Here is a 14,614-nt window from a genome sequence, read left to right as displayed (position 1 = left end):
TTTTTTTTCATTACTTGAAAAAAAACATGCACCTGGGGATAGGTTGATTGGCAACACTAAATGGTCCCTAGTGTGTGAATGTGAGTGTGAATGTTGTCTATCTGTGTTGGCCCTGCGATGAGGTGGCGACTTGTCCAGGGTGTACTCCGCCTTCCGCCCGAATGCAGCTGAGATAGGCTCCAGCACCCCCCCGCGACCCCAAAAGGGACAAGCGGTAGGAAAAATTGGAAAACTATGGCATAAGAGGTGTTTCACAAGAGTGGTTAAGTAGTTATTTAAGTAATAGATCTCAATATGTGGAAATCAATAAGACTAAATCACAGCCAAGAAGAGTAACTTGTGGGGTTCCACAAGGCTCGGTATTGGGACCTAAGTTATTTATACTATATTTAAATGATATTTGTTCAGTATCTAATAAATTGAAATTTATTATGTTTGCAGATGATACAAATGTATATTGTTCAGGAGAAGACTTGAAGGAAGTGTTGAGGGTAATAGAGGTTGAGTTGTTTCAGCTAAAAAAATGGTTTGATATCAATAAGTTATCATTAAATGATAAGAAAACTAAATTTATGGTGTTTAGTGGTGCAAGAACAAATCGTGAAGTAAAACTAAAATTAAATCAAGTAGAAATTGATAGAGTATATGAAACTAAATTCTTGGGAATAATAATTGATCATAAATTATGTTGGAAACCGCATATTGAATATATAAAGGGAAAAATATCCAAATCCATTGCCATTCTTTATAAAGTAAAACACATGCTGAATAAGAAATGTCTGCATATGTTATATTATTCTTTTATTTTTCCATATTTAACATATTGTGTTGAAGTTTGGGGAAATGTTTATAGAACAAACATAGACCCAATAATTAAACTTCAAAAAAGGGTAATAAGAATAATACACAAAGCGTGCTACTATGAACATACCAATCCATTATTTATAAGTTCTAATGTGTTAAAATTTTCAGATATTGTGTTTTTAAAAACAATGGAAATGATGTTTCGAGTAAAGAACAACAGCCTTCCAGCTTGTATTCTTAGGTTATTTCAATTAAGAGGAGAAACCCATAATTTACGGGGGGTATTGATTTTTGAAATAGGTAAAGCAAGAACGAATATTAAATACAAATGTATTTCAGTTTTAGGAGTTAAATGGTGGAATAAGCTCAGTGATGAGTTGAAGACATGTACTTCTTTGTTAAGGTTTAAGAAAACATTGAAAGGTGAGATAATTGAAAATTATAAAATATAGTAACAATTACTTTCATCCCATTTATTTTTTTTATTTTTATTTTTTTTATTAACATTGATGTTCCAGGTAATCTTATTTTCAGTGAAGGTATAGGATAGGCAAATATAAGCTTTGGCTTCAGCCTATTCCTTTTTCGGTCATGCTTTTTCTTTTCTTTTCTTTTCCTTTTGTGTGTAAATGTGTATGATTGTTATACTGTATATGTATAGTCTGTACTTTTAAACTGGTCACACAAAATGGTTAATGGTTGATGGTTGATTATATGACCGAAATAAACTTATTTCATTCAAACTTATTTCATTCATTCATTCAAAAAAAAAAATGGATGGATGGATTACTTCAAAAATAATAATGACTTATTTAGGGCTCCAATTACTTCAATCAGATATTCCACTATGAATTTTCTTGGGGGGGGAAAATATTGCATATTTTGTAGAGATGTCCGATAATATCGGTCTGCCGATATTATCGGCCGATAAATGCGTTAAAATGTAATATCGGAAATTATCGGTGTCGTTTTTTTTTTTATTATCGGTATCGTTTTTTAATTTTTTTTAATTATTATTATTTTTTATTAAATCAACATAAAAAAAACACAAGATACACTTACAATTAGTGCACCAACCCAAAAAACCTTCCCCCCCATTCACACTCATTCACACAAAAGGGTTGTTTTTTCTGTTATTAATATTCTGGTTCCTACATTATATATCAATATATATCAATACAGTCTGCAAGGGATACAGTCCGTACGCACACATGATTGTGCGTGCTGCTGGTCCACTAATAGTACTAACCTTTAACAGTTCATTTTACTCATTTTCATTAATTACTAGTTTCAATGTAACTGTTTTCATATTGTTTTACTTTCTTTTTTATTCAAGAAAATGTTTTAATGTATTTACTTATTTTATTTTATTAATTTTTTAAAAAAGTACCTTATCTTCACCATACCTGGTTGTCCAAATTAGGCATAATAATGTGATAATTCCACGACTGCATATATCGGTTGATATCGGTATCTGTTGATATCGGATACCGGTAATTAAAGAGTTAGACAATATCGGAATATCGGATATCGGCAAAAAGTCATTATCGGACATCCCTAATATTTTGTGTTTTTTTTGCCATAAAAAACATGCTTTTATTGTAATTATTATTATTTTTACCTGTATTAACAAACAGACCTAAAGTTGATAGAGACTTTAAAAAAAAAAATGTACATGATATATTTTTCTCCGGTCCCTAAAAGTAAAAAAATATAAGTACAGGTAAAAGCCAGTAAATTAGAATATTTTGAAAAACTTGATTTATTTCAGTAATTGCATTCAAAAGGTGTAACTTGTACATTATATTTATTCATTGCACACAGACTGATGCATTCAAATGTTTATTTCATTTAATTTTGATGATTTGAAGTGGCAACAAATGAAAATCCAAAATTCCGTGTGTCACAAAATTAGAATATTACTTAAGGCTAATACAAAAAAGGGATTTTTAGAAATGTTGGCCAACTGAAAAGTATGAAAATGAAAAATATGAGCATGTACAATACTCAATACTTGGTTGGAGCTCCTTTTGCCTCAATTACTGCGTTAATGCGGCGTGGCATGGAGTCGATGAGTTTCTGGCACTGCTCAGGTGTTATGAGAGCCCAGGTTGCTCTGATAGTGGCCTTCAACTCTTCTGCGTTTTTGGGTCTGGCATTCTGCATCTTCCTTTTCACAATACCCCACAGATTTTCTATGGGGCTAAGGTCAGGGGAGTTGGCGGGCCAATTTAGAACAGAAATACCATGGTCCGTAAACCAGGCACGGGTAGATTTTTAGTAATTGAGGCAAAAGGAGCTCCAACCAAGTATTGAGTATTGTACATGCTCATATTTTTCATTTTCATACTTTTCAGTTGGCCAACATTTCTAAAAATCCCTTTTTTGTATTAGCCTTAAGTAATATTCTAATTTTGTGACACACGGAATTTTGGATTTTCATTTGTTGCCACTTCAAATCATCAAAATTAAATGAAATAAACATTTGAATGCATCAGTCTGTGTGCAATGAATAAATATAATGTACAAGTTACACCTTTTGAATGCAATTACTGAAATAAATCAAGTTTTTCAAAATATTCTAATTTACTGGCTTTTACCTGTATATCAATACAGTCTGCAAGGGATACAGTCCGTAAGCACACATGATTGTGCGTGCTGCTGGTCCACTAATAGTACTAACCTTTAACAGTTCATTTTACTCATTTTCATTAATTACTAGTTTCAATGTAACTGTTTTCATATTGTTTTACTTTCTTTTTTATTCAAGAAAATGTTTGAATGTATTTACTTATTTTATTTTATTAATTTTTTTAAAAAGTACCTTATCTTCACCATACCTGGTTGTCCAAATTAGGCATAATAATGTGTTAATTCCACGACTGCATATATCGGTATCTGTTGATATCGGATACCGGTAATTAAAGAGTTAGACAATATCGGAATATCGGATATCGGCAAAAAGTCATTATCGGACATCCCTAATATTTTGTGTTTTTTTGCCATAAAAAAACATGCTTTTATTGTTATTATTATTATTTTTACCTGTATTAACAAACAGACCTAAAGTTGATAGAGACTTTAAAAAAAAAAAAATGTACATGATATATTTTTCTCCGGTCCCTAAAAGTAAAAAAAATATAAGTATATTGTATTGGTTTTGAAAATGAAACATATCAAAAGGGAAGTGGAAAAAGTTTGGACGCCCCTGGATTATGCTAATTAATTGCTAATTGCACTTCAAATATGAACAATGTTTCTTAAATAATTTCCTAAAAAACCTTTTTGTCGTTAAAATGATCTTTTAGTTTCAACTTTGAATATGAAGACGGATTTCTTAAAGGAACAGCTCATCATGTCAGAGTGGTCTTCATAAAGCAGTTGTCATTTCAAGCCAAACCTCCAGAGGGCGACGATCTTATTGATCGACTATTCTGCTAATACCAGAGGTGTGGACTCGAGTCACATGACTTGGACTCGAGTCAGACTCGAGTCATGAATTTGATGACTTTAGACTCGACTTGACAAAATGTAAAAAGACTTGCAACTCGACTTAGACTTTAACATCAATGACTTGTGACTTCACTTGGACTTGAGCCTTTTGAATTGACATGACTTGACATGACTTGCTACTTTCCCCAAAACCCAAAGATGAAAAAGTTATTCGGGAGCGCTCCGTATTTTTCATCGTGTACTTGTCTATCAGCGTTGCGTGTGTCAGCTGGTGTGCTCTCAGTACAACAGCCAATCAAATTAGATCTACTTTGTTTTCATCACACAGCATTCATCCAATCAAATTGCAGGACAACCAACGAAGAAGACATGTCCAAACCACACGCCAGTGAACAAAAAACGATACCTAAAATAATTTCGTTTGGGTATAAAAATTACAAGGTGGTCAACACAAAACGGTTTGCAGTATGCAACACATGCGGTTCGAAAATTACTGATGGAGAGGCAACAACTTCCAACTTCGTCCGGCATTTGAAGTTGCACAAAGAACGGTAAGTTTTGAATGTAAGATAACGTTTATTGGCTAAGTAACGTGACTTTTATTTGCTGTGTAGTTAAATCAGTGAGGCTGTAAACTCACTGCTAACGTTATAACGTTATTGCAAACACGGGAATCTGTTGCAGTTCACTACCTTATTCATACTTTTTGTTCAGTGATTTTTTTTAAGCAGGGTTACGTTAGTCAATATATCACACGTAACGTTAGACGGCGGTCAGCAGCACCGCGTATTTAGCCACCTAAAAAAAGACAAAAATAGTAAAATAAAGGTCAGTTAAAATGTATACTATATTATGAATATGTGTACCGTTTTAGCTAGCTTTCTGACATACTGTTGGTTGTTTACCTCAGTGGTCCCCAACCACCGGGCCGCGGCCCGGTACTGGTCCGTGGATCGATTGGTATCGGGCCGCACAAGAAATATTTTTCTTTTTCTTTTTTTAATTAAATCAACATAAAAAACACAAGATACACTTACAAGTCGTGCACCAACCCAAAAAAAACTCTCCCCCCCTTTTGTTCTGGACATTGAACATGAAGACTCTTCCTTCACTGTTCCGAGTGGCCATGAGAGTCTTGGCAGTGCCTGCCTCCAGTGCTCCAGTGGAGCGAGTTTTCAGCCATGGTGGCATCATACTACGCCCCCATCGTGCACAAATGACTGACAGACTCTTGGCTAATTTGGTCTTTTGCAAATGCAATGCAGCATAGGGCCCTGACATATAAAAAGTACAACTTTTTTGTTATGTTCACGTATATGTCATGTTTTTTCAATGTTAACACTTTTGTACAAATAAGTACATTTGCACTTTATTTTTCAATGTGTTTGTTCTGTAAAGGAATGAGTTAATGTTTAAAATGACTGGTTAATAGTGCTATTATAAAGTGCAATGTCAGCACAATTTTCTTTCCTGCAATTTAAAATGCACTTGTTTTAATAAATAAATACAGCGTTTGAAAAGCATACACAATCTGTGTTAATATATTAGTCTGTGGTTAAAAGGACTTGAAAGGACTCGAGACTCAAAATGCAGGACTTAGGACTTGACTTGAGACTTTCCAGTCTTGACTTTGGACTTGACTCGGGGCTTGCCTGTCTTGACTCGGGACTTGACTCGGACTTGAGGGCAAAGACTTGAGACTTACTTGTGACTTGCAAAACAATGACTTGGTCCCACCTCTGGCTAATACTACTATCTTAGCACAGTGACCCTTTGACCTGACCATGATGTCGCGGGTCGTTAGTGGCCATGCTGACTGGCGGCCCCTCTCAGGATGCGGCTGTCACTCACACTGTCACCCCCCCCCCCATGGTGTCTGCGTGGTCACTTCCCACTTCCTGTTCATGGCGGTGACAGCGGCTTTTTGGCTTCCAGGTGTGCGAATGACCCACTTTTAGTTTGAGACCACAGAAGGAGACCGAGGCCCCTCATGCAACGTTTGTGTCTCCTCCAGACCCCAAACGCACCGTGGAAGTAACGGTCCTTCCATCTTTAACGTTTAGCGCACTTTTGCCCAAACTTTTTCCACTGGAAAAGAATGCGGTGGCCATTTTGGTAGTTTTTACTTCCAATCTATGGATTTTTTTTTTCAAAGAACTAGTAAATGCCATTTCGATATACATTTTGCGTGAATGCTGATGAGCCAAAGCCAAACTGAAATGCTAACAGTTAGCACGCTGGCCAGATAGCATCAAGTAACAAGGATATGATCAAAATGGACTAAAAAAAGTTAGCATGCTAACAGTACTATGCTAACATGCTTACAATTGGCATTAGTGAAAAATCAAAATATATGACACTGAGTTGTATACCTGCTGAATTACCTAAAAAAAAAGCTGGCATTTTTAAGTTAGCATGCTAAAACTCTAACTATTACGTGTCAAGTACCAAAATATATTACTGAGGTGTGAACCTGAGCAATTTGTTTAAAATGCTACCATGCAAATGTTAGCATGTATAAAGCACCAACATATGACTGAGGTGTAAACCTACAACATTAGCTAATAAAGCTAGTATGCTAATGTTAGCATGCTAGAATGCTAACTGTAACATGCGTCAAGTAGCATAATATATTACTCTGAGGTCTGTACCGGATTTGTTTAAAATGCTAGCACGCTAATGTTAGCATGCATTAAGTACCAAAATATGACTGAGGTTTATGGCTATAAAATTAGCAAATAAAGCAAGCATGCTAATATTAGCATGTTTAAATGCTAACTGTAACAGGCAGCAAGTACCATACTATATTACTCTGAGGTGTGTATCAAAAAATGTTTTTTAAAATGCTGGCATGCTAACGTTAGCATGCATCAAGTACCAACGCATGGCTGAGATGTATACCAACAAAATTAGTTAATAAAGCTAGTATGCTAATGTTAGCATGCTAAAATGCTAGCTGTAACATGCGTCAAGTAGCATAATATATTACTCTGAGGTCTGTACCTGATTTATTTAAAATGCTAGCACGCTAATGTTAGCATGCATTAAGTACCAAAATATGACTGAGGTTTATGGCTATAAAATTAGCAAATAAAGCTAGCATGCTATTGTTAGCATGTTTAAATGCTAACTGTAACAGGCATCAAGTACCATACTATATTACTCTGAGGTGTGTATCGGAAAATGTTGTTTAAAATGCTGGCATGCTAACGTTAGCATGCATCAAGTACCAACACATGACTGAGGTGTATACCTACAAAATGAGCTAATAAAGCGAGTATGCTAATGTTAGCATACTAAGATGCTAACTGTAACATGCGTCAAGTACCATAATATATTACAGAGGTGTATACCTGCATTTTTTTTTTATGCTACCATTCTAGCATTAGCATGCATAGCTTGCATGTTAATGTTTGCATGTTAAAATGCTAACTGTAGCATGCGTCAAGTACCATAATATTACTCTGAGGTGTGTACCGGAAAATTTTGTTTAGCATGCATCAAGTACCAACACATGACTGAGGTGTATACTTACAAAATTAGCTAATAAAGCATGTATGCTAATGTTAGCATGCTAAATGGCTAATTGTAACATGTGTCAAGTAAGGTGTGAACCTGAGCAATTTGTTTAAAATACTACCATGCAAATGTTAGCAGGTATTAAGCACCAACATATGACTGAGGTGTAAACCTACAACATTAGCTAATAAAGCTAGTAAGCTCATTCTAGCATGCGAAAATGCTAACTAACACGCGTCAATTACCATAATATATTACTCTGTGTATAGCTGATTATTTTCCGCATGCTAATGTTAGCATGCATCAAGTACCAACACATGGCTGAGGTGTATACCTACAAAATTAGCTAATAAAGCCCCTTTGCTAATGTTAGCATGCTAAAATGCTAACTGTAACATGCGTCAAGTAGCATAGTATATTACTCTGAGGTCTGTACCTGATTTGTTTAAAATGATAGCACGCTAATGTTAGCATGCATTAAGTACCAAAATATGACTGAGGTTTATGGCTATAAAATTAGCAAATAAAGCTACCATGCTAATGTTAGCATGTTTAAATGCTAACTCTAACAGGCATCAAGTACCATACTATATTACTCTGAGGTGTGTATCGGAAAATGTTGTTTAAAATGCTGGCATGCTAATGTTAGCATGCATCAAGTACCAACGCATGGCTGAGATGTATACCAACAAAATTAGTTAATAAAGCTAGTATGCTAATGTTAGCATGCTAAAATGCTAGCTGTAACATGCGTCAAGTAGCATAATATATTACTCTGAGGTCTGTACCTGATTTATTTAAAATGCTAGCACGCTAATGTTAGCATGCATTAAGTACCAAAATATGACTGGAGGTTTATGGCTATAAAATTAGCAAATAAAGCTAGCATGCTAATATTAGCATGTTTAAATGCTAACTGTAACAGGCAGCAAGTACCACACTATATTACTCTGAGGTGTGTATCAAAAAATGTTTTTTAAAATGCTGGCATGCTAACGTTAGCATGCATCAAGTACCAACGCATGGCTGAGATGTATACCAACAAAATTAGTTAATAAAGCTAGTATGCTAATGTTAGCATGCTAAAATGCTAGCTGTAACATGCGTCAAGTAGCATAATATATTACTCTGAGGTCTGTACCTGATTTATTTAAAATGCTAGCACGCTAATGTTAGCATGCATTAAGTACCAAAATATGACTGAGGTTTATGGCTATAAAATTAGCAAATAAAGCTAGCATGCTATTGTTAGCATGTTTAAATGCTAACTGTAACAGGCATCAAGTACCATACTATATTACTCTGAGGTGTGTATCGGAAAATGTTGTTTAAAATGCTGGCATGCTAACGTTAGCATGCATCAAGTACCAACACATGACTGAGGTGTATACCTACAAAATGAGCTAATAAAGCGAGTATGCTAATGTTAGCATACTAAGATGCTAACTGTAACATGCGTCAAGTACCATAATATATTACAGAGGTGTATACCTGCATTTTTTTTTTATGCTACCATTCTAGCATTAGCATGCATAGCTTGCATGTTAATGTTTGCATGTTAAAATGCTAACTGTAGCATGCGTCAAGTACCATAATATTACTCTGAGGTGTGTACCGGAAAATTTTGTTTAGCATGCATCAAGTACCAACACATGACTGAGGTGTATACTTACAAAATTAGCTAATAAAGCATGTATGCTAATGTTAGCATGCTAAATGGCTAATTGTAACATGTGTCAAGTAAGGTGTGAACCTGAGCAATTTGTTTAAAATACTACCATGCAAATGTTAGCAGGTATTAAGCACCAACATATGACTGAGGTGTAAACCTACAACATTAGCTAATAAAGCTAGTAAGCTCATTCTAGCATGCGAAAATGCTAACTAACACGCGTCAATTACCATAATATATTACTCTGTGTATAGCTGATTATTTTCCGCATGCTAATGTTAGCATGCATCAAGTACCAACACATGGCTGAGGTGTATACCTACAAAATTAGCTAATAAAGCCCCTTTGCTAATGTTAGCATGCTAAAATGCTAACTGTAACATGCGTCAAGTAGCATAGTATATTACTCTGAGGTCTGTACCTGATTTGTTTAAAATGATAGCACGCTAATGTTAGCATGCATTAAGTACCAAAATATGACTGAGGTTTATGGCTATAAAATTAGCAAATAAAGCTACCATGCTAATGTTAGCATGTTTAAATGCTAACTCTAACAGGCATCAAGTACCATACTATATTACTCTGAGGTGTGTATCGGAAAATGTTGTTTAAAATGCTGGCATGCTAATGTTAGCATGCATCAAGTACCAACGCATGGCTGAGATGTATACCAACAAAATTAGTTAATAAAGCTAGTATGCTAATGTTAGCATGCTAAAATGCTAGCTGTAACATGCGTCAAGTAGCATAATATATTACTCTGAGGTCTGTACCTGATTTATTTAAAATGCTAGCACGCTAATGTTAGCATGCATTAAGTACCAAAATATGACTGGAGGTTTATGGCTATAAAATTAGCAAATAAAGCTAGCATGCTAATATTAGCATGTTTAAATGCTAACTGTAACAGGCAGCAAGTACCACACTATATTACTCTGAGGTGTGTATCAAAAAATGTTTTTTAAAATGCTGGCATGCTAACGTTAGCATGCATCAAGTACCAACGCATGGCTGAGATGTATACCAACAAAATTAGTTAATAAAGCTAGTATGCTAATGTTAGCATGCTAAAATGCTAGCTGTAACATGCGTCAAGTAGCATAATATATTACTCTGAGGTCTGTACCTGATTTATTTAAAATGCTAGCACGCTAATGTTAGCATGCATTAAGTACCAAAATATGACTGAGGTTTATGGCTATAAAATTAGCAAATAAAGCTAGCATGCTAATGTTAGCATGTTTAAATGCTAACTCTAACAGGCATCAAGTACCATACTATATTACCCTGAGGTGTGTATCGGAAAATGTTGTTTAAAATGCTGGCATGCTAACGTTAGCATGCATCAAGTACCAACACATGGCTGAGGTGTATACCTACAATATGAGCTAATAAAGCTAGTATGCTAATGTTAGCATGCTAAAATGCTAACTGTAACATGCGTCGAGTACCATAATATATTACTGAGGTGTATACCTGCATTTTTTTTCAATGCTACCATGCTAACATTAGCATGCATAACTTGCATGTTAATGTTCGCATGTTAAAATGCTAATTGTAGCATGCGTCAAGTACCATAATATGTTACTCCGAGGTGTGTACCGGAAAAATGTGTTTATGCATGCTAGGGTTAGCATGCATCAAGTGCAAAAATACGACTGAGGTATACCTACTAAATTAGCTGCAAAAGCTTCCATGTTAAAGTTAACATCCTAAAACGCTACCTGTAACATGTGTCAAGTACCGTAATAAATTACTCTCAGGTGTGTACCTAACAATTAGCACGCTGGCCAGATGGCATCAAGTAACAAGGATATGAGCAAAATGAACTAATAAAGCTGGCATGCTAACAGTACTATGCTAACATGCTTACAATTGGCATTAATGGAATATCAGAATCTATGACACGGAGTTGTATACCTGCTGAATTAGCTAAAAAAAGCTAGCATTTTAAAGTTAGCATGCGAAAACGCTAACTATAACGTGTCAAGTAGCAAAATATATTACTGTGTGTGAACCTGTTTAAAATGCTATCATGCAAATGTTAGCGTGCATTAAGCACCAAATTATTCTCAGGTGTGTACCTGAATTTTTAAATGCTAGCATGCTAACGTTAGCATGCACCAAATACGACTGTTAGCGAAAAAGCTAACACGCTAATATCAGAATGCTAACGATTGTGCCGCGGGCCGTTAAAAAATGAGCTACGAGCCGTGTTTTGGACAGCCGTGCTTTGGCGCTTGTCTTGGTAACCTTCACAACCAACAGTTCCGCTCTGTATGTTTTATAAAAGCTCAATCATTTTGTTGAGATTCAAAGGTCCTGCTATTATTTTAGCTGTAAGAAGTTTGCATATGTTCCTTCATTTAGCAGTGAAGATGAAAAATGCATTCATTTGAGTAAGAAAACCAAGCCTGCAGTACTGTGCGCCGCCACTAGAGTGCGCCAAGTGAGCTGCGGGTCCGAGGAGAAGGAGGAGGAGGAGAGGGTGAGAAAAGAGGGTGTTTGACGGCGGAAGAGGAGAAGAACAGGAGACAAGGCCTGCAGGCTCTTGTCAAGATATGCCCATGTTTGTTTTTTTTTAAACAATCCAGATGTTTCCGAGGCGGCGGTCGCCGGTGTGTGTTGCGTTCAGGTGACCTCGGGGCGTCCTTTCTGCGGACACGTCGCATCCTCTCCACGTCCTGCTGTGTGACGTTGGCCTTCAAACGTCCTCGTGAGGGGCCGCACAAATGTTCAGCGGGGACCTCATCCAGGTGTGAGTGGGAGGGCGGGGCCATGGTGGGGGGGGGGTTTGGGGGGGGCGTGACGTTCAGTGGGTGTAATATCCAAAGTAGTCGCTGTCTTTGTCGCACACTTCCGATGCATGCTGTAGCGGCGGCGAGTTCTCGCCACTGGAGGTGTTGGGCGACACCCTCCTCTTCTTCACCTCGCCCGCAAACAGCGGTGAGTCTGTCGGGTGGGCCGACTTCACCGAGGGCGGCGCCAGCCAATGCTCCTCCCCCGCCTCCTTCGCCTTGTCACCCGGTAAGGGGGGCTCCAGCAGGGAGGCGAGGTGCGGCCGGGCGTTGCCGGGCGACGAGGGGGAGGTGGCGAGCGGTCTGAACCAGGCCAGGCTGGGGGAGGGTTTCCCGGGGTGGCTGAGGTACTGAGCGGGAGGCCGGGTGGCGGTCCATGCCGCCGTGGTGGCCACCGACACGCTGGTGGAGGCGAACGGGTGCTCGGGGTAGTAGCTGAGGGCGGGTGTCTGGAGGGGGAAGGGCTTGTAGAGGCCGCCTCCCGAGAAGTCGCCCTCGAAGGACGACGCGAAGTCGAGGCGGTTGGGGGTGACGGCCTGCTGGGACGGCAGGTACCAGTGGGGCCCCGGGCTGGAGGCGGGGTCCTTGTGATGCTGGGCCCCCGTCACGGGCTCGCGGCCGTAGAAGCGACTTTGGGGCAGCGGGCTGATGTACGGCTCGCTCAGGTAGCCTGGAGGGTAGCAGCCCCCCGCCAGCAACGCTTGGCTGTCTGTGGGGGAGGGGGTGAGGCGGTCGGGGGGCGCGTACAAACTAGGTGGGAAAGAAAAGGTGTTACTTCCTCCTCATTTTTCAAGTATCAACTTCAACACATACATACATACATACATATAAAATATATATATCCATCCATCCATTTTCTACCGCTTAATCCCTTCGGGGTCGTGGGGGGCGCTGGAGCCTATCTCAGCTACAATCGTATATATACATACATACATACATACATACACATATATATATATATATATATATATATATATATATATATATATATATATATATATATATATATATATACACACACACACACATATGTACGTATATATGTATATATTTATATATGTATATATATATATATATATATATATATATATATATATACATACATACATATACAGTGGTGCAAAAAAGTATTTAGTCAGCCACCAATTGTGCAAGTTCTCCCACTTAAAATGATGACAGAGGTCTGTAATTTTCATCATAGGTACACTTCAACTGTGAGAGACAGAATGTGAAAGAAAAATCCAGGAATTCACATTGTAGGATTTTTAAAGAATTTATTTGTAAATTATGGTGGAAAATAAGTATTTGGTCAATAACAAAAATTCAACTCAATACTTTGTTATTGCCAACAAAGGTTATATTACAGAGGTCAAACGATTACTATAGGTCTTTACCAGGTTTGCACACACAGTAGCTGGTATTTTGGCCCATTCCTCCATGCAGATCTTCTCGAGAGCAGTGATGTTTTGGGGCTGTCGCCGAGCAACACAGACTTTTAACTCCCTCCACAGATTTTCTATGGGGTTGAGGTCTGGAGACTGGCTAGGCCACTCCAGGACTTTCAAATGCTTCTTACGGAGCCACTCCTTCGTTGCCCGGGCGGTGTGTTTGGGATCATTGTCATGCTGGAAGAGCCAGCCACGTTTCATCTTCAAAGCTCTCACTGATGGAAGGAGGTTTTGGCTCAAAATCTCACGATACATGGCCCCATTCATTCTTTCCTTGACACGGATCAGTCGGCCTGTCCCCTTAGCAGAAAAACAGCCCCAAAGCAGGATGTTTCCACCCCCATGCTTCACAGTAGGTATGGTGTTCTTGGGATGCAACTCAGTATTCTTCTTCCTCCAAACACGATGAGTTGAGTTTATACCAAAAAGTTCTATTTTGGTTTCATCTGACCACATGACATTCTCCCAATCCTCTGCTGTACCATCCATGCGCTCTCTGGCAAACTTCAGACGGGCCTGGACATGCACTGGCTTAAGCAAGGGGACACGTCTGGCACTGCAGGATTTGATTCCCTGTCGGCGTAGTGTGTTACTGATGGTAACCTTTGTTACTTTGGTCCCAGCTCTCTGCAGGTCATTCACCAGGTCCCCCCGTGTGGTTCTGGGATTTTTGCTCACCGTTCTCATGATCATTTTGACCCCACGGGATGAGATCTTGCGTGGAGCCCCAGATCGAGGGAGATTATCAGTGGTCTTGTATGTCTTCCATTTTCTGATAATTGCTCCCACAGTTGATTTTTTCACACCAAGCTGCTTGCCTATTGTAGATTCACTCTTCACAGTCTGGTGCAGGTCTACAATTATTTTCCTGGTGTCCTTTGACAGCTCTTTGGTCTTGGCCATAGTGGCGTTTGGAGTCT

At 38.2% G+C, this 14,614-nt stretch overlaps 1 protein-coding gene across 1 annotated transcript in view; it reads right to left on the bottom strand.

Moving 5' to 3' along the window:
• Window positions 1-10,922: 10,922 nt before the first annotated feature.
• Window positions 10,923-14,614, bottom strand: part of tbx21 (T-box transcription factor 21) — a 49,439-nt gene continuing 45,747 nt past the window's right edge. Inside the window, exon 6 of the mRNA XM_061931689.1 lies at window positions 10,923-12,996. Coding sequence (XP_061787673.1) covers window positions 12,261-12,996 — 736 coding nt within the window. The 3' untranslated portion in view covers window positions 10,923-12,260. The remainder of the gene's footprint in view (window positions 12,997-14,614) is intronic.

Source organism: Nerophis lumbriciformis, linkage group LG39 (genome assembly GCF_033978685.3).
Source record: "Nerophis lumbriciformis linkage group LG39, RoL_Nlum_v2.1, whole genome shotgun sequence".
Lineage (NCBI taxonomy): Eukaryota > Metazoa > Chordata > Actinopteri > Syngnathiformes > Syngnathidae > Nerophis > Nerophis lumbriciformis.
This window is presented reverse-complemented; position numbering and strand designations above follow the sequence as displayed.